The sequence below is a fragment of the Brassica oleracea genome, chromosome C4, assembly GCF_000695525.1.
Source record: "Brassica oleracea var. oleracea cultivar TO1000 chromosome C4, BOL, whole genome shotgun sequence".
In the NCBI taxonomy this organism is placed as follows: Eukaryota; Viridiplantae; Streptophyta; class Magnoliopsida; order Brassicales; family Brassicaceae; genus Brassica; species Brassica oleracea.
In genome coordinates, this window is record NC_027751.1 from 37,581,843 (window position 1) to 37,603,423 (window position 21,581).

The 21,581-nt window shown below is 31.8% G+C and overlaps 2 protein-coding genes across 2 annotated transcripts; one reads left to right on the forward strand and one right to left on the reverse strand.

The window, feature by feature from the left end:
- The first annotated feature begins 483 nt into the window (after positions 1-483).
- On the forward strand, positions 484-4,295 carry LOC106342568 (probable galactinol--sucrose galactosyltransferase 5). The gene is made up of 5 exons (XM_013781540.1): positions 484-1,547; positions 1,959-2,334; positions 2,434-2,611; positions 2,803-3,170; positions 3,480-4,295. The coding sequence occupies exons 1-5, from the start codon at positions 694-696 to the stop codon at positions 4,038-4,040; spliced, it is 2,337 nt and encodes a 778-aa protein (XP_013636994.1). The 5' UTR covers positions 484-693; the 3' UTR covers positions 4,041-4,295.
- Positions 4,296-16,594: 12,299 nt separating this feature from the next.
- On the reverse strand, positions 16,595-16,915 carry LOC106338818. Its single transcript, XM_013777709.1, has one exon. The coding sequence runs from the start codon at positions 16,913-16,915 to the stop codon at positions 16,595-16,597; it is 321 nt and encodes a 106-aa protein (XP_013633163.1).
- Positions 16,916-21,581: the final 4,666 nt, after the last annotated feature.

Below are 21,581 nucleotides of genomic sequence, written 5' to 3' on the forward strand. Positions count from 1 at the left end.
AACTAAACTATCATTATACTTTTTGAACCAAAAATCAAAATCTAACATTGAACCAGTGTCAAACTAAAAAAAAAAAAAGAGTACAATTTGAACATGAATCAAAATTTATAAATATTGTTAAATCATAAAATTTTAATTAAAAAACATAAATTATAAATATAAATAATTTCGCGCAATCAGTATCTAGTATTTCACTATTATTGTCATAGATTCATTGGTCAACCGACATGAATTAGTTTGGTCGGTAGACAAATTAAAAATGTCGAAAACTAAAATTTGCCAAAGAGTCATGCATCTAGAACCGTCAGTATAAATATTTTAATTCTCTTCTCATTAATTACTACCTACCGCAAAGTCTATTATTGGTAGCAAATCAAACATACCCCACAAAGAATTCGAAAGAAATCAAACAAATATATCAAAATAAGAAGTAAATATATCAAAATAAGAAGTAAATAAAATATATGCAAAAGAGAGAATTAAAGGTCCCGCTTTCTTGCTCATTCTCTTCGATGTCGTCATACCAAATCTCTATATATTGACATTTCCAAACTCTCTTCCAATCCATAATCTCATCAAATAATCGCACTTAGGGGAAGTTTACAAAATTCATCATCTCCGCTACTATATAAGTACGTTCTTCTTCCTTCATCTAATCCAACTTAACCAAAAAACCCACTCCCTTCAGCGAAAATGGCTCCACCGAGCGTAATTAAATCCGATGCTGCAGTCAACGGCATTGACCACTCAGGAAAGCCTCTTTTCCGGCTAGAGGGTTCCGATCTCCTAGCCAATGGTCACGTTGTCTTAACCGATGTACCGGTTAACGTGACTGTCACTTCTTCGCCTTACCTAGCCGACAAAGACGGAGAACCAATGGACGCCTCTGCCGGTTCGTTCATCGGGTTTAACCTCGACGGCGAGCCACAAAGCCGCCACGTGGCATCCATCGGCAAACTCAGGGATATTCGGTTCATGAGCATATTCCGTTTCAAGGTCTGGTGGACTACTCACTGGGTCGGTTCCAAAGGATCCGACATCGAGAACGAGACCCAGATCATCATCCTCGAGAACTCCGGATCCGGACGTCCTTATGTTCTCCTTCTGCCGCTTCTCGAAGGCTCTTTCCGTTCGTCCTTTCAACCTGGAGAAGACGATGACGTGGCGGTCTGTGTCGAATCCGGGTCGACCCAAGTGACCGGGTCGGAGTTTCGTCAGGTTGTGTATGTTCACGCCGGAGATGATCCGTTCAAGCTCGTGAAAGACGCGATGAAAGTGGTCAGGGTTCATCTGAACACCTTCAAGCTTTTGGAAGAGAAAACGCCGCCGGGGATCGTCGATAAGTTCGGGTGGTGCACGTGGGATGCGTTTTACTTGACGGTGAACCCTGAAGGTGTTCATAAGGGTGTTAAGTGTCTCGTCGACGGTGGTTGTCCGCCGGGTTTGGTTCTGATCGACGACGGTTGGCAATCAATTGCACATGATTCCGATGATATCGATGTTGAAGGGATGAGCTGTACCGTCGCCGGGGAGCAAATGCCTTGCAGGTTGGTTTATTCCGGTTTACTCCTTATACTGCTCGCTCCTTGTAGTCTTGTCTTCTTTCTAACGGTTTAGCTTGGTTAATCCCGGTTACTCTTCACTTTTTCAATTGTTTTTGCAAATATTAGTTATTTTTGTCTTATTCTAACGGTTTAATTGATTAAATTTCCTATGGCCTTTAACTTGGGTTTTAGTTCCTTACACGGTTTAATCTGGTATAAATTGGTTTCACTTTGATAGTTTATTTATTTTGGCATTTTCGCACCGTTTAGTGTGGTATATTAACAGCAGTATGTTGAAATTTGATTTTTAACCATAAACACTCGCAAGCTTAGTTTGGTTTTGTTTATTCAGATTCTATTTTCTTTTTGTTTTGGGTTTTGAAATCTTAACACCGGTTTAATCTGGTTCAACAGGCTTCTGAAATTTCAAGAGAACTTCAAGTTCAGAAACTACGTCTCTCCCAAAGACAAAAACGAAGTCGGGATGAAAGCTTTCGTCAGAGATCTGAAAGATGAATTCTCCACCGTTGATTACATCTACGTCTGGCACGCGCTTTGTGGTTACTGGGGAGGTCTTCGTCCCGGAGCTCCTACTCTTCCACCGTCAGCTATTGTCCGGCCAGAGCTCTCGCCGGGGCTTAAGTTGACGATGCAAGATCTCGCCGTTGATAAGATCGTCGATACCGGAATCGGATTCATCTCGCCGGACATGGCGAACGAATTTTACGAAGGTCTTCACTCTCATCTTCAAAACGTCGGCATTGACGGCGTTAAAGTTGACGTTATCCACGTAAGTTCTTGAGATTTTTGGGCTTACCGTTTTCATTACATGTCATCGACACCAGATGAGAGAAACTTAACACGTGACATATCTTCAAACACGTGGCAGATACTGGAGATGTTGTGCGAGAAATATGGCGGGAGAGTTGACTTGGCTAAAGCTTACTTCAAGTCGTTGACGTCGTCAGTGAATAAGCATTTTGACGGTAACGGCGTTATCGCCAGCATGGAGCACTGTAATGACTTCATGTTCCTTGGAACCGAAGCCATCTCTCTAGGTCGTGTCGGTAAGTTTCTACCTCAAACTGTAATGGATTCATGTTCCTTATCATCTACTACTTTAATATTTATCTAATCTAAGACTATTATTGCTACAATATGTTGGACTATTTTTATAATTCTTATAGATTTGAGCTATATTAAATATTTATTTTTAAACGTAAATAAATGATCTTTTTGGATTTGAAATTGGTATTAGGTGATGACTTTTGGTGCACGGATCCATCAGGCGACATTAACGGCACATATTGGCTGCAAGGATGTCACATGGTCCACTGTGCATACAACAGTCTTTGGATGGGAAATTTCATCCAGCCTGATTGGGACATGTTTCAGTCCACACATCCTTGTGCTGAGTTCCATGCTGCTTCTCGGGCCATCTCCGGTGGGCCCATTTACATCAGCGATTGTGTGGGCCAGCACGATTTCGATCTCTTGAGGAGACTCGTTTTGCCTGACGGTTCGATTTTGAGGTGTGTGTACTATGCTCTCCCAACTCGTGACCGTCTCTTTGAAGACCCTCTCCATGATGGCAAAACCATGCTCAAGATTTGGAACTTGAACAAGGTAATAATGGTTTCTTTTTATTGTCTCGTTAGTGTGCTCTTATAACCTCTCTACTTTAACTAATTTTGATTGGTGGGATTAGAGCACTCTTAAACTTGATTGAATCTGAATACTTGAAAGGGCTTCTGGTTCTACTTGTGGCTGATTGAAACCTTAAGCTTTAGCTCTTTCTTTAGGATTTATGATCGTAAAATGTCTTTTTTATTAAATTTGAAATTCTAATGGTGCTTTACTGCTTCTGAGTGATTTATTCGTTCTTATTAAGTTTCTGTTTGATTCATTACAATCTTTTGTTCTGTCTTTTCTTAGTACACTGGAATCATCGGAGCATTCAACTGTCAAGGAGGAGGATGGTGCAGAGAAACTCGACGCAACCAATGTTTCTCCCAATGCGTTAACACGTTAACCGCCACAACAAATCCTAATGACGTTGAGTGGAACAGTGGGAGCAACCCGATCTCCATTGAAAACGTTGAAGAGTTTGCTTTGTTCTTGTCTCAATCCAAGAAGCTTGTGCTGTCCGGGCCAAACGATGATCTCGAGATCACTTTGGAGCCTTTCAAGTTCGAGCTCATCACTGTCTCACCAGTTGTCATCATTGAGGGCAGTTCGGTTCAGTTTGCTCCAATCGGATTGGTTAACATGCTGAACACTAGCGGTGCGATTCGATCCTTGGTGTATCATGAGGAATCCGTTGAGATCGGTGTTCGTGGTGCTGGAGAACTCAGGGTTTATGCATCGAAGAAACCCGTGAGCTGCAAGATTGATGGTGAAGCTGTTGAGTTTGGGTACGAAGAGTCAATGGTGATGGTTCAAGTGCCTTGGTCTGCACCAGAGGGTTTGTTGTCTTCTATTAAGTATTTGTTTTAGAGTTATAGAAGGTGCTTATTTGTATCCTTCTGAACTCCTTAATTATGAGCTCCGTGCCGTTTGTTTTTCTATATGGTTTCTGAGAGTGAACAACTAAAATTTACCCATTAGGGTATAAGTTATTGGCTTATAATTGTTTCTTTTGTTTTGTTTTCAGTGGTGTAGTTTGTCCTGTCACTATTATTTTTCATATTTATTTGTGAAAGATAATATTTGATGTTTGAGCTGGTTGGCTGAATACAACTAAGTTTTCAATTTAAGTTTCTAGAAGGAATGAAATAAATAATTTGGCAAATAGTGAATACTATTATTAACCCCGTGCATACACACGGTTTTATTTTTGTTAACAAATAAAACCTAAGTTCAGTTATACATAGATAACTAAAATTACATGTATAAAATAACTAACTCTGGCTTACCAAAAAGAGATGAGTATACAAAAAAATTATTAACACACTTATAATTGACTAACCACAAACATATAAAATCACTTCAATTTGTTTATAAAATTTCACTTTGATTTAAATTTGCTCTTTGAGTACAAATATTAGTATAAACTATAAAAAGTTTTCAGTTTTATTTCTTTTTGTCTTGCCTAGCATATTTAACATGTAGTTTATGGCTTCTTTGGTTTATTATATACATTAGTGTATTTACTATTCCATCTTCAAACGAAAAAAATCTTACAGATCCAACTGAAAATATCAGCATGTAACAGAGAAACAACAATCTATGAAGCAAATCAAGAAGTAAAAGTCAGTAAACAATGAAAAGTAATTAAATCTGAATATATAAGATAAATGATAAGCGTTACATAACACTTGACTAAACCATTCAAACCCTAGTAAATATACTCTAAATATAAATGGTATGTTGATGTGAAAGCAAAGTTGAGAAATTATATGTATAGAGAACCGTCAAAATACCTTTGAGATTAAGAACATATATGAATTTGATTGTCTGAACGCCTATTTTCTGGATGATGCACTCAATCTGAAAAATAGTTTGAGATATCAAACACCTGAAACAAACAAACAAAAAAGTTGAAAGCAGCGAGATGGAAAAATTTACCAAGAAACGTCTGAAACAATTAACACATACATGTAGCTAACATATACAAATCTCTATTAATTTGTTTTAAAATATAATCATTGTTCCTATAACAGCACCATTGTCATCTTCAACACTTCACATTTCTCTCGTCTCTGCAACCGTACATAAACCTGTTTATTTACGGGAAATCTGAAACATTGAAATTACAGGGGAAAAATGTTATTCCAAATGTGTTTTCAACATATATCTGTGTAGTAGAAATATTTTTTAACAATCTGATCCTTTAGGAGGTGAATCAATAGAAGCGCTTAACTTTTTAAGAAAAGCCTTCCTGTGATTTTACCACGTTAGTGTATGTTTTTTTATCTTCCGTCTTCTCTCTTTCTGGCGGATCTTACCATGAATCTCCAGCAGTTCATATAATTCAGATCCACGCTTTCTCGAACCTTCTTGGTCCTAAACATGTTCTGATGAAGCAATAAGATAGCGTCACTGCTATATATGAGTTGTTGAGATCCTTTTCTCAGAAATTGAACTCTGCTCTAGTTCAAAACATTCATTATGGCCCCAATTTTGAATTAGGGTTTTGAAATAGAAGAAGGAGCATATCTCTGTTATGACTGATTTGGAGTTTTTCTTTTGTTTACGTATCGAATCTGGAAGATATAGGAGTAGAGATGTCAAACAGGTTTACCCATCTCGTTCCGTCCCGTACCGCGGCGGGTTAGTTGTCGAGCGGATTACAGCGGGCCTGTCCTGCGCAGGATGCGGTCTTCAAATTGCTGGCCTAAACCCGTACTATATAATATATAGGCCTTGCCGGGCCGTCCCGCGGGACACCTCCTTATCAAACCGCCTGCTACAGCTTCTGTCATGAATGTTCAAGTAGAAGAATTGTGTAAGAGAGTTGAAGAGAGCTCATTCAGCTTCACTAAAGCCTTTTCAAAATCAATGCCACAAAGCTCCGTTTGTGCGTGCGTTCTTGAGTTAAAACCTTTCTTTTGTTATCAGCATAAGCTTTTGTTGAGTTTGAATCTGATTGAGTTGTTGTCTTTGTAATAATTTGGCTCAAGTGTTGTATGTCTTCATTAAACCATATCTTTTTTTAATTATTTGGATTGCAAAAAAATTCGTGAATCACTTTGCCAAATTATACAAGTGACGTGATATACAACTAATTTTTCTCCTAAACAACACTATTGTAACCAAATTTAATTTAAGAAAAACACCACTTCACAGTACCGAAAACAAAACCAATCAACTTAAACAAGAAATATCACATTGTTATAAAGCAATTCATAGTTGTGTGTAATAAAAAGAGAAAACCAAATCAAAACACCACGAGAGCTCGAATCGCCATCGCTGGAGCTGGAGTCATCATCGTCGGAGCTCGAATCATTATCCCCAGAGCTTGAATCATCATCGCCGGAACTCCTTATGTTTTCTGGGGGGAAAGTCAGAAGAATCGATTTCTTTTCACTCTCTTTCTTTTCACTCTCTTTCTCGCTATTTTAGGTAAAATAAGAAATGAAGAAAAAAAAATACGGGTCCATGTAATCCCACATGACCCGTTTCGGCCAATCCCGCAAAAGACCCAGTCCTGCAAAAACCCATCCCGCGAGGCCCGCAAATTTACGTGCCTAAAAAACCTCGTCTCAATACCGTACCGCGACAGTCTTTTACGGACCAATCCCGCGGTCCAGATCCATGATTGCCATCTCTATATAGGAACAATGAAAATTGAAAAGAATAAGATCGTGGATCATGGGCTATTCCAAGAAACGTTGATACGGTTAATTTTTTTCTTAAGCGTTTCTTTTTTCTTAAACATTATCTAGTTTGATTTTTTTTTAATTGTAAAGTGTAAACATATCTTATGTGGTAGAATTTGATTAGATAGGTGACTTGTGCTTTGCATATAAAGGATAAGTTTTTCGTAGTGAATAAATCGGCAAAAAAAGAAACTGGTTCAAAAACAACTGGATCTTGACAACCAGTGAAAAAAAGTAGAAGTTAAAAAATAAAGGGAAAAATAAACTCCTGTCGAAAATATCGCAAAGGTATTTAACCATTTCATTAAAGGTATTTTCTCGTTACTATAGCGTTGTTCTTTATTCTTAACATTTGATATTTTGAGATAATGTATAGGATGTTGTGTGTTGCAAGAAAAAAGAAAAGAGTATAAAAATGTCGTGTAATCTCTTATTAAAGTCAAGAAAGCATGCCAAAAATTTATTGAGAAAAAGACAAAAATAGCACTAAATCAAGTTTTTGTTCACAAACTAGTACTCAAGGTCAAAAGTCACAAAAATAACACTTAATGTTTTATCAAAAGTCATAAATTTAGGGTTTAGAGTTAAAGGGTGGGTTTAGAATTTAGGGTTTAGGGTTTAGGGTTTAGAGTTTAGGGTTTAGGGTTTAGAATTTAGGATTTAGGGTTTAGGGTTTAGGGTTTAGAATTTAGGGTTTAGAGTTTAGAGTTTAGGGTTTAGGGTTTAGAGTTAAGAAATATGGTTTTGGGGATAAGATTTCAAATTTTGAAAAATAAAAAAATTAAAATTTTCAAAAGATAAAACGCTATTTTGGTCATTTTAGTTTTTGAGTGCTATTTTTGTGATATAAACTTAGAAAGGTGCTATTTTGGAGATTTGCCCAAATTTATTTCCTAACATCTTTTTTATTTTCAATATTTTTTCTCCTTTTTAACATTTCACATCATCTTCTATCATTTTCACCTAACTTATTTAACACCCATTTCATTATAAACTTCTACAATAGTTTGTTTTAAAAAATTCAACACCCTATCCAACTATTTTTAATTCTTACTAAATAATTTTCTGTGCTAATGCACGAATATAAATATTTCCTAACACCCTATCCAACTACTTTTAATTCTTACTAAATAATTTTCTGTACTAATGCACGAATATAAATATTTCCTTTAAATAATATTATGTTATTTATATTAAACATATGATTTTAGATGTAATATCTCGACTGTTTGGTTAATATTTGAATATATCGGATAAATTGAATATATGTTTTTCTGATTTAACTATAATATTTTCATTCAATATATCAAAATTTTGATTAATTTTGTTATTTTCATTTTTTATTCTTATCTTAAATTTGTAAATATATTTTAGTAGATTATGTATAATTCAATGTATGTTATTTTGATAATCAAATAATGAAAATAAACTAAGGTGTTAAAAATGGATTGATTTAAAATTACATAAATGGATATAATAACAATAGTCTTTTGAAACCTTATACATATATATAAATTATACAAAATAAATTAATTGTAATAGTTGATTAATATTATTTGAGAATTTCATACTTATTTTTTAATATTTTGAGTTTTTCTATAAATTTATATGTGTAAAATTATTACTGTAAATAATAAAATAGTAAATTATTATTTTAACTATTACAATTCAGTTTTAACAAAGATTGTAATAGTTATTGCGAGTTTATTTTTATTTTAATCATTTTGGTATTCAAATAGTAGTAGGATTAGGAATTTATATGAAAAAATATTGCATAATTGTTAGGAGAGTTTTCAGATATCGTATATACTTATCAAAAATTATAATATTCCTAAATTACGTAGGATTTTGCCTTTCTAACGTAAAAATTGGATTCTAGAAAATATTAAAAACTGTAAATAAGGAAAAAAGGGAAAATGCTTACAAAAAAAGGAAATCACATGTAAATTTCATTAAGATGACCCACATATGCAACCAATGTGAAGATATTGCATTATAATAACAACTTGGTTAAAAAAAAAAAGGTTTTTTGCGAATATGATTCAAAACTTGAAGTCAAACACAAAACTAACTCATGTTTTTTTTAGAACTTTGACTTGACTTTTTCACCCCCAAAGTTCAGATTATTCACGAAAATTCCATCACTTTTTTTTTTTTTTTTTGAAAATGCATATTTTACTCTATCACCCTCATCTTCCTCAAGTATTCACAATATTGTCATTGCCATCAATACACCAACCACCATGAACAACCAATTTGAAGCTCTTAATGCACCTAAAACTCGATTTACGCTCTTTCTTTCTCAATTCTTATGAACCAAAAGCAACATCTCTTTATTTTCTCTCCATATTCATAAAAAAAAAACCCAAGATTTTGATTCCAAAAATTTTATGGTTCATAGAGCCATTGAAGCTTACGATTCTTGGTGGGTCACTTTTGTTTGAGATTCTGGGTGCTTGGAGAAGACTTTTGTGTGCTAAACAAGTTATATCACTGGTTGAAACTATGAAGTTAGTTTTTTTCCAGATCTGTTCGTCCAGCTGACTTCCGGGTAAGTCGTCTGGCTGTAGACGACTTACATGGAAGTTTTCTGGTCAATGGAGAGGTTAATTTTGCAATTGACTTTTAAATGTGTTTTTCTAGACGACTTACATGGAAGTCGTCCATCTTTGTTTGTTAAAAAAAAAAATCGAGACGACTTCCATGTAAGTCGTCTAAGGTAAAGAGGTTAGTTTTGCAATTGACCAGATTGTGTCGAAAATTAAAAAATTAATATTTTGTTATACCTAGACGACCTCCATGTAAATCTTCTCAGGTTAGTTTTGCAATTAAAAAATAAAATAAAAAAATTTATTTTTGTGTAGACGACTTCCACGAAAGTCGTCCATGATTTTATTCCGAGATCTGGTCAAACCTTGCTTATCTTGGACGACTTCCGTGTAAGTCGTTTAGAAAAAATATTTTATTTTGTTTTATTTTTCAATTACAAAACTAGCCTGAGACGACTTACATGTAAGTCGTCCAGGAAAAATCAAATTTTTGACACAATCCGGTCAAATACGAAACTAACCCATTTTCCCTAGACGACTTACATGTAAGTCGTCTCGATTTTTATTTTTAACAAACAAAGATGGACGACTTCCATGTAAGTCGTCTAGGTTAAAAATCAATTGCAAAACTAACCTAAATGGACGACTTCCTAGAAGTCTACCAGACGACCTCAGCGGAAGTCGTCTGCGTCAATGTTTAATAAATTTTCATTTTCTCTAAAACTATAAAGACTTTTTTTTTTTTTGTTAATTCATGTATATTAGTCAATATTGGGACTGCTGAATGAAATTTATAACTTAATTGGTGATATTTATAAGGTTACCAACATTCATGCTTAGGAAAGTTTCTAGCTAATTGAGAAGACTTCCGTGGAAGTCTTCTACGTTAGTTTTTGTAAATTTGTTAAGTAACTTTAAGATACGTTTTTCAAAAGTGTTAACTAACTTCAAGAATATCAAGTAACATGGTTTAATGTGTCTTCTCAGATCATAAGATATACTTTTTACTTATGTATCTAATGAAAGTGGTCTAGCTTTGAACTTATCTTTTTTTGAATTTGACTAAGTTTTCTTGAGAATTCATCTCCCTTAGTTGTAATAAATTGGATTATTTTTGTGTTATTGTGTTTTGCTATTGAAGTTGTACCAATAACTTCAATTATGTCAAGTAGTTTTGGCAAGATAATGTCGTGGAAAATGAACATATTTACTAAACGTTTTCATTAATATCTCTTCAAATTTACAAAAAAAGTCACAACTAAAGGAGTACACATGCAAATCACAAAACAGACCACAAACAAAACTATTATAAATCATTCATCTACAAAGACAAGCTTAGACTCCACTTCATATGGAAGAAGACCCCGTCAGACGACTTCCTGGAAGTCGTCTGGAAGACAAAAATATGGTGACAAAAATTTCAATAAGGTTATATATTTTCGATCAGAAGACTTAGTAGACGACTTACTTGTAAGTTGCCCAGAAGACTTCAATATTTTTAGCGGGAAGCTAAAATAGTTTTAGCAGGAGTTAGAAAACTTCCCAGACGACTTAAATGTTAGTCGTCTAGACCCTAAACATAACCCCTAAACTAAATTAACTAACTAAACACTTCATAAAATCAAATTAAACTTAAAAAGTGTTTACTATACACAGAAATAATCACATGTAGATAAAAATTTAATTTTTCAAAAAAACATTTAAGCTTTCCAAAATCTAACCCTAAGAATACATACAATACTACAACATATGTTGTCAAACTCTAGATCAAAGAATATCATGATTCACTACTTTCACTCATCTATTTTGAAAACAATTCAATTTTATTACATCTTAATTTATATCACTTAAAACTGTTTATAATTACATGATTTTAATTTTTCGCTTATCAAAATATTTTTTACAAAATTTATAAATTATTTTTAAGATCAACTATACCAGACGACTTCCGTGGACGTCGTCCAGAACACTTAATAGAATCTCAGATATATATTCGTAAAAATGAGTTCTATTTTTTTTGTTTGGTCTCAAGGGGCTGACTGTAATTTCACAAGGCTTTTGGGGTACTTTTGCATTTGATTCAAGTTTGGGTATACTTTTGCAATCAAAATCAAGTTTTGAGTCATATTTGGTAAATCCCCCTACAAAAAATTCCTTTTCTATAATAATGTGGTTAAATAAAAAAAATATTAATAAAGTAATTATAATAATTAATTCAATTCATTAAATGTATAAATATAATCAACCATCGCGAGAGTTAACGTGAGAAGGACACATAAGAAACTGACTTCTCAAATAATATTTTAGAAATTTTTATTTTTTACAACATAATAATTTGATTAAAACTAACTTAATAACTAAAATAACATAACTTTTAATAATTTTTATTTCAAGTTATTATACTTAGCTTATTTTTAAAAAATAATACTAAAATCAATATTATTAAAAATTAAAATTAAAACACCATCATTTTTAAGTTAGAAGGAATATTAGGATCCATTTAACCAAAAAGGTTTAAAACACTAAAATAGTTGATTATAATGAAAAAGACGATTTTTTTTATGTATTCAAATGAAATGAGAGTAGTTTCTATTTATAGATTACGAAAATCATGAATTTTGATATAAATTTTATATTTTAAAAACAAATTTTATTATATAATAAATGTGTTCGAATTATTGGGTGATGATAAAAATCAAAAGAAATCTGTCAAGCTAATGGGAACAAAACTTTTAAATCTTATCCGGATTAAAAAAATCAGGTTAAGCTGCCCGCGTGTACGCACGCGCTAAATGTTTATGTCCAACCACAGAGCGATATGTGGCAGTGCGGGCCACATAATATTTTTTCAGCTGTTGAAACTTTCCAACGCTTGTTGATACTATATAGAGAAACACATTTTTACAACACCCTTAATGCACATGATTAAACTGTTGAAAGTGAATTTTAACACCCCTAGTGTAGATGGTCTTAAAGTAGAATTAAAATCCCATTATAAATCTCAACTTCCGACTTGGAACGAATAAAAGTCCAAACATTGGTTGCTAGAGATACTAGTGTTTGGTTTGATCATTGGTTGCCAACGGTTCCCCCTAGAAGAATTGAAACTATTACTGGTCATGAGGATCTTAAAGGTTCAGATCTTATTCTTCAAGATACAAGAACTTAGAACTATCTTCTTTTGGATCAGTTGTTCAGCCCTCAAGACTTTAAAGTGATTAAGGGAATCGAACTATCTAAATTTGATACTCAAGATAGATTGATTTGGCCTTATATCAAGGATTTACGATACACAGTAAACTCAGGATATTGGGCTTCAATTCACGATCTTAGTGACAAAGATGTAATTCAACGCCCACCTGGATCAGTTCCTTTGAAAAATGAAGTCTGGAAACTTAAAACTCTTCTGAATATAAACCAATTTCTATGGAATGTTCTATCGGGAGTTGTCCCTACGTATGTACAACTCTGTCCTCGAGGAGTTAAGTTGGATCCAAATTGCCAGCGATGCTGTAATGAAGAAGAAACAATCAATCATGCTCTGTTCAAATGTCCTCATGCTTTTGCGATATGGAGATGTTGAAATAATCCTCTGGTTAGTCAATTTTCAGATAATCTTGAAGAAAATATATCTCTACTTTTCAAGTTGATGAATGATATGAATGAAGATGAGAATAATCGTCTGCAGTCTTTTTGGACAATGTGGTATGTATGGAAATCTCGTAATGAGTTCATCTTCAACAAGAGAAATGTTCATCCTATTGAAGATGTGAGACGTGCAAAAGATGCTAATGATGAATGGGTATTGAATGTGAAACGAGATGACATAAATCATGAAAGATTTTTGCGTCCTTCTACATGGGAACCTCCACCTTTGGACGAGTTGAAATGTAACTTTCACTGCAGTTATAATAGAGACGATGCTATTACTGGGGTTGGGTGGATTATTAAAGATCATGCTGGAAAATTTATGTCTTCTGGAGGAGCAAAGTTAACTGTATTATTTCACCATTGGAAGGTGAAGCTCACGCTTTTCTTTATGCAGTACAACAAGCATGGATTCAAGGTTGAAGAAATGTTTGGTTTGAAGGAGATAATCAGCAACTGGTCAATATTGTTAATGGTTATCATGATAATGTGGAGATGGGAAATTTAATTTTCGACATCAGACATTGGATTGTATTATTGCCGGAATGCTCGTTAGCTCACGTTAACAGAGAAAGAAATCAAGTAGCTGATTGTATGGCGAAGAAGATGAAGTTGAAAAGTAGTTTATCTGTTGTATTCAAGTTGCAACTTTCATGGTTGTTTGATTTCTTGTACTATCCATACACAATTTAATAATTTTAATTCAAGGAAAATTGTCACAAATACCACATTTATAGCATTACTTTTCATGTTTACACTAACCACTTTTACCCTCACTTTTAGTGAAGGATAAAATACATTTATACTCATATGGTTAACTAATCTAGACTTAGAGTTTAGAGTTGACGGATGGGGGTATGATTTTAGAATGTGAAATTTAGGAATCTAATAAATATATAAATAAATACTTAAAAAATAAAAAATAAAAACAAAATCTAAAAAATAGTTTCAAACATAATTTTTGATTTTAAAAAAGAAATTTTGAGAAAAAAAAATCGAAAATAAAAAGTTTCAAAAAAAAAAATTATAAAAAAAAAATCGAATTTAAAAATGTATAATTCGAAAACATAAAAAATTATTATTATTATTTTTTAATTATTTGTTTAAATAATTATTTATTATATATATAGAGAACAATGATATAATAGCCACTTAATGAAGAAAATATTTTGATAATGTAAAGATAAATAATGGTACAATGAAAGTCGTAAATATGAAATTCCCCCTAAATGCAATGAAATACATGTTTAAAAAAGTCCAAACATTTTCAAATCTTTCATTTGTTTTCATTTCTGCTTTCCCTCAATTGCAGTAAATTGATTTTAAATTGAAAACCGAGAAGAGTTAATATGGTATCAGAACGGATTCACAGATCCGGAAATGATAATTTCAGTTTATGAATAAAATGCAAAACTAATAATAATTCATGAATTTGACCCAAAAAAAATTCATGAATTTACTAAGAAAATAAGATATTTGATAGAATACATATGATATATATGTATATATATTACGCAATATACAATTAAGGAGTACATTTTGGATGATATTCAACTATATTTTCTATTTTCTAAAACTATATCAAAATAAGAGAAATTGCACTCTCTACACACCACTTTCTTCGTAATTAGGTGCATACACGAAAACACTGTGCTGCACTGTTTAACAATATTTCAAGACACTGCTGTCCGTATCGATGCAATCTCCATTCTATAACCTAAAATATTTTGTAATCTCTGTGTAATGATTTTATTTAGATTTCCATATCCTCTTGTCAGACATAGTGAATCTTCTTTTTTAATTACACAATTACACAAAACCTTTTCCATTACAAGATTTCTTTTGACATCCAAAATCCTCTTTCGTTGATTAATCATCCTTCTTATTTCATTCCAACTTTGATTCTCTTTGATTCGATGTATCCATTTTCCTGAGTAGTTTTTGCGTAAAAAATGGATCTTGGAACCTAAACGCAAGAGACTCAAAAGAGGAGAAAACATAATATATTAGAAACTAAAAGTCTAAAACTTTATTATGAGATATCAAGAACAATACAAATCCAATACCCATGAACTTGAGATAAGCAAAATAATTGAGCTGTTAAAAGATATGAAATTTGTAATCATGTCGAATTTGTAATAAGAAATTGGTGAAACCATTGCGGCTCCATGATCAAGATCATGTGAGCTACAGAGCATTAAAAAGATGAAGTTGCATAAAGTAAAAAACTTCTTAAGCTTTCCAACAAAATCCACAAACAAAGAACAAAACTTTGAAACTCCACAAAACCAAAAGAGACTCAAAACAAAACGAACACTAAAATCACAATTTTTATTAACTGAATACCTCTATTTTCCAGGGACTTTTCTCTATTTTCAGTTGATAGATGGAGAGTGGATTTTGAGTTAATAAATGGAGAATATAAACGAAGAAAAAAGACGAATAAATTGTTAGAGAGATCTTTGTACGTTTTCCATTTGTTGTAGGGAGAAAGAGGAAAATATAAAATATCTCACTCAAATCTTTCAAAAATCTTTACAATATCTTTTAAAATCAGCCAGACAGCTATAATTGTACTTGCCATGTGATTGCCTCATTTACAGAGGGATCAAATTGTAATTCCGCCTCTTCATATAACATTGTACATCACATGTTATTATTGTGGTAGGTAGATCACTAATTATAGGATTTTAGGATTTTGACCCAATTGACTCTAAAATTAAAACACACAATTTTTGACTTTGGGAAGGTTGATTGTTTTCAACCTTAAGCTAACATTACATATATGATATGATTACTTAAGAGTTTGTAATTTTAACACTATATCATGATTATCTAATCCTATAATTCTGATTTATCTCTATAGTTTTATGCATCACATTTTTAATTTAAAATTTTGTCTTCAATTCATGATTTTAAAATTTCATCATTCAGTTTACAATTTCACAAATTTTGATATTAGATCATGATCTTGCTATTTTGATGTAATACATCGAATTGAACTTATAATTATCATGCAGTGTAAGAATTTTATATGTATATTACTATAAGTAGTAAATGCTCGATTATTGAAAATATATGATGGAAAACTTGTTGATCTCTCCAAAAAAAACATAACATAATATAAAATAAATAGACATATAAAAAGAGATGGAAAAGAGAAGATATATACATAGATGATATCACTTTAAATTGTACAAGAAATATTATGAACGGAGAAATTATCTTCATTGTTAATTAGTCCCATCCTTGCATGAGCATCTCAATGTCATCCATGGATTCACAAACATTTGTAAAGTAATCATCCCATGAAAATGTTGTACCTGGCTCGGGAACATATCATAACAAAACAAAATAAGCATCTCAATGAAAATATATGATGGAAAACTTGTTGATCTCTCAGAAAAAACATAACATAATATATAATAAATACATATATAAAAACAGATGGAAAAAGAGAAGATATATACATAGATGATATCACTTTAGATTGTACAAGAAATATTATGAACGGAGAAATTATCTTCATTGTTTAGTCCCATCCTTGCATGAGCATCTCAATGTCATCCATGGATTCACAAACATTTGTAAAGTAATCATCCCATGAAAATGCTGTAGCTGGCTCGGGAGCATAGCATGATGTTGTGGACATACTAGCCAATGGTTCTATGGTCTGTGTTGTAGCATCCAGACTCAAATCCTTCTCTCCATTAAAAGCATTTTCATAATCATCATCCTTAGTGCTATCTGTTTCTTTGGTATTAGGAGATTCATTCTTGTTTGTGACATCTCTTATATATCTTGCGAGGATGACATTTTGGGGTGGGTTTGCATCTTTATCACGTTTCTTCATTCTCATCAAATGCATCCGACGTTTTGTAGCATTCCAACGATTCTTAATAGAATTTTCAGTTCTTCCACAGAGTTTTAAGGCAATCTTGGCCCATTTGTTGCCAAAAACCTTGTGGGCTTCAACCAATATTTGATCTTCTTTTTCAGTCCATGCGTTTTTCTGAAATCACATTAATAATAAATATATATAAGTAACTGATTGCATTAACAATATATAATAATTTCTTATATTTTTGTACGTGTAGTCACATGAGTTTTATCAACGAAAGTAGCATAAAGTTTTTAAATTGCACATATTTTGAAAATATTGAATTTGTTTTTTAAATATAGGAAATCTGCAAGTTTTATCAATATACGTATATTTATATATTATAAGTATGTAAGTACTAACTTATAAACTAAAAATTAAAATTAAATATATCATGATTATGAAATATTGATATATCTACACAAATAAGTTGCGATTTATGTACTGCTTTTTTATTTTCTTCAAAAGAAGCATTGGAATATCTAAAAAGGAAATTACCTTGATGCCATGACGAAGATGGTTATACCACCTCTCTCTACATTGTTTTCCTATTCGTGTTCCGAGCATATTTGCGATCCGTTTCCAGCTTTTTGTCCCATAAAGCTCCACTAATTTTCTCAAATTTCTGTATTTTAACATGTCCAAGACATAAGTATAATATGACATCCTCAACAAAAACAATAAATTTCATAGAAAAAATAATAATATATTTGTAAAATTTTAGAAAATGGAGTAAAAAACTATCTTTAGTTTTTTTATAAAATTGAAAAATAAGATTGACAACAGAATGAAATATAAAAACTTACATATCTTCACTCTGATCCCAACCCCCTGTGTTAAAGTTGCCTTCCGTCGAAGTTTTGCTTTTCGTTGCTACTTTCTTATTCTTCTCTAGATCGATATCTATAAATGGGTATTTTGGTGGTATTTTTGTTATGAGAGAGTTGAAAGCCGGGAAATTTTGAGTACAAACTAAACTTTGACTAAAAGAGTCGTAATTTTGGTTTGCCATCTCCGACATCAGATTAGGATCAGAATTACTTGTCACAATTGATGAATTAGACCAACCATTCACAGAAGATTGACCTAAATAATCATTGAAACAATTAATACGATTTTTTTGCAGATAAGCTAAATCATCATTAGTAAGAGAATCTCCAGTTTCGTTTCTGGTGAAATTTTTGTAGAAGTTATTCAACGAGTCATCCATTTCAACACCAGATCAGACAATGATTATGATGTGTTCTTTTTTAAATGAAAAACAATATAAGTATGAAATCGAGATTTTTTTAGTTTGGAACTGGGGAAAGGAAGATATCAAATACTATGACTGGATCATAATTTATAACTATGAGAACTTAAAGAACTATATTGATAACTATGATTCTTTTAAAGGTAAAGATCAATATATATATATATATATATATATATATATATATAGTTACAAGTTCAGTTAAAAATGACAACTTGATTCATTAATTAAGAGACTTTTGGTCAAATGACTATTAAAAACTAATTATTGTAGTCAATGGTCTAACTTATATAATCGTAATGCCAAGTATATATTCAAGTTAGAAGTCCAAAATACCCTTCTGAGTTGGTGTATATGTGGATAACTATGTGACTTTCCAGTGTTCATTCATTGATATAAATATTTACAAATTACATAAACTATCACAAATGATTAATATTTTTTACAATATTATAAGTCTTAAAGTGTTTTATAATGTATGTATAAAAAATATAGTATTTTTAAGTGCAGATAGTTTTGATGCCAGTGTTTTTGTCTCCCTTTCATCTATCTTGGCCTTTGTTTATATATTCATCCGTAGATTGGTCATATTCCTATTTGGAAAATTGCCACAAATACCACATTCATAGTACCATTTTTCATGTTTACACTAATCACTTTTGACCCTCACTTTTAATGAAGGGTAAAAGACACTTATACCCGTAAGGTTAACTGATATAAACTTAGGGTTTAGAGTTGAGGGGTGGGGTAAGGTTTTTTGAATGTGAAATTTAGGATTCTAATAAATATATAAATAAATACTTAAAAAATATAAAAGAAATTTTAAAAGATAGTTTCAAACATAATTTTCGATTTTCTAAAAGAAATTTTGAAAAAAATTCAAAAAAAAAAAATTATAAAAAAGTTTGAATATGAAAAAGTATAATTCGAAAACATAAAAAAAATATTTTTTATTTGTTTTTTATTTTTTATTTATTTAAATAATAATTTATTATATATATAGATAACAAAGGTATAAAAGTCTTTTGCCACTTAATGAATAATGTATTTTTGAAATATTCCTTTAATGGTGCTAAAGATTAAAAATGGTACCATGAAAGTGGTAAACATAAAATTTCTCATTCTTATTTTCCCATGGATTCATATTTATCCTCTATCCATTTTTCTTCGACCTTTCCTTATCTTCGAGATTCAAGCCAATCTTCTTCCAAAGTTTTTTTTTCTTGCTTTTCTTGCCTATTTTTCTCCAAGTAAACTTTCATTGATTTGAACTTGCTTATGGTTTAAAACATTGTGGGCCATTTATTAAAACCGTTTCAGAGCATTTTACGATTTAGGCCTTTTATAATTTTCATGCAAATCTCGTTGTTTCAATTTGAGTTACGATTTTTTGGGCCATTAGTATACAAAATAATTTCTTATTTTTTTCAAAAAAATATTTGGAGTTTATGATTAACCGGTTTTGACTGAACGTTTGGTTATAGTTTGCAGAAACGAAGGATCTCCAACTTCTTTCCATAAAATCTCTCAGCGGGACTTTGTTACGACAAAATGAGAGTGTCATAGATGACATAAGGGCAAGAAGAAGCTTGGTGGAGTTGTGGGCGATGACTCTCGAGGAAAGATAAAGCTTTTCAAAGTTGGTTTTACGTAAGTTTGTTTCCTAAAAAAACTGTTTAGTTTCGTTTTACGAAAGATGCTCCGTAAAACTTGTTGAAGTTTATTTTACGGAAATTTATTTTATAAAAAATGTTTTGTTTTATTTCACTAAAAATGTTTTGTAGTTAGTTTTGTAAAACTTGTCGAAGTTAGTTTTATTGAAGTTTATTTCGTAAAACTGTTTAGTTTTGTTTTACAAAAGATATTCTGTAAAACTTTATTAATGTTATTGTTAAAAAAATTTGAAGAATTTTTTTCAGAATAACAATTGTCCTAACGGAAATTGTTTTACTCACCTTCAAAATTCTGACCCGCGTGGTTGCGCAGAATTATTTATATTTATATTTTTATAATTTATGTTTTTAAATTAAAATTTAATGATCTAATGATTTTTTATAAATTTTGGTTCGTGTCCAAACTTGACTTTTTTGTTATCGGTTTGGTTTCAATTTCGATTGTGGGTTTTGGCTTTTGGTTCAAGAAATATAATAATAGTTAGGTTATTTATGAATTTTTTATTTGGGTTGAATTTTGTTCTTTTGGTTTCGGTTTGGTTCAAACAACATTGTTAGGAATCCAATAAAAGTTCAAGTTCAATTCAAGCTTGTGAGTTTGAATATGGATAAAAAAAATTTTATTTGGATTTAGGTGGTTGGTTAAATTTTCAATTTTTGTTTTTGTTATAAAATATAAAGACATTCAATAACACAAAGTAAACACCGGAAAACGTAACTAAAATATAATTATCTAAAGCAGAATCAAGATCAATAATTTCATATCCTTATTTAGATCCACGCATTCGAATTAAATTCAAAATTTTATCGGATTACTATCATTGTTATTTGATCTAAACCAAAAATCAAAATAATTAAACCTAAACTAAACTCAAATTCATAACTAACCGAACAATTACTATATTTCTTAGACCGAAAATCCAACGCTCATGTCTAGACATATTAGTGAGCAAACAGATGTGTTAATAAATTTGCTAACAAAAAAATTCAACACTTTAAAATCAAAATCTAGTGTTAATTAACCTCAAAAGCGTAAATAGATAGACAAAAAAAAATAGAAAATTTCTTGTTTTTGACTATTCTACTAACTGACTTTCCGGCTGCAGAATATATAACAAAACGTGGTATATGAAGAAAAAGATCAATGTTAACAATGAAAATCAGGATTACGTACGCACATTGAGGTGGAACAATTAACTTTTTTTTCACAGGCTCTTCCTTCTCTGAAAAAATCAACCCAGTCTAGCATGGTTTGACATGTACGCTGCAAGATAGAGAAAAAGACTCAGCACACTATGATTGAAACAAAAGTTGAAAAAGAGTAGCATACAGAGGAACATATGATTGATTCTTCCAGGGCATGATAATTCCTCCGCCTCTATTATGCTACTTGGTTCATATGGATGTGCGATTTGAAAAGTGCATCAACATCCAAAACTTTGACCTGAAAATCAAATAATAGTTAGCAGCTGAACATAAGAGCCAAATCAATATAACAGAACAAATGGTAATGGGGTCAAAACTCCAAAGTCACCTCAGCATTTCTCTCAGCATTCTTGAGAAGATAAATTCCAAACTGAGCAGATTTAACAGGCCAACGACCCCTTGATCGTTCGAATGCATGATTAGTACGTTAAACACCACGGCAGAAACGTGTGAAGGGGATAGCTTGCTTTGGAGCTTTTACATCTTCCAAATACCTTTTCGCTTGACT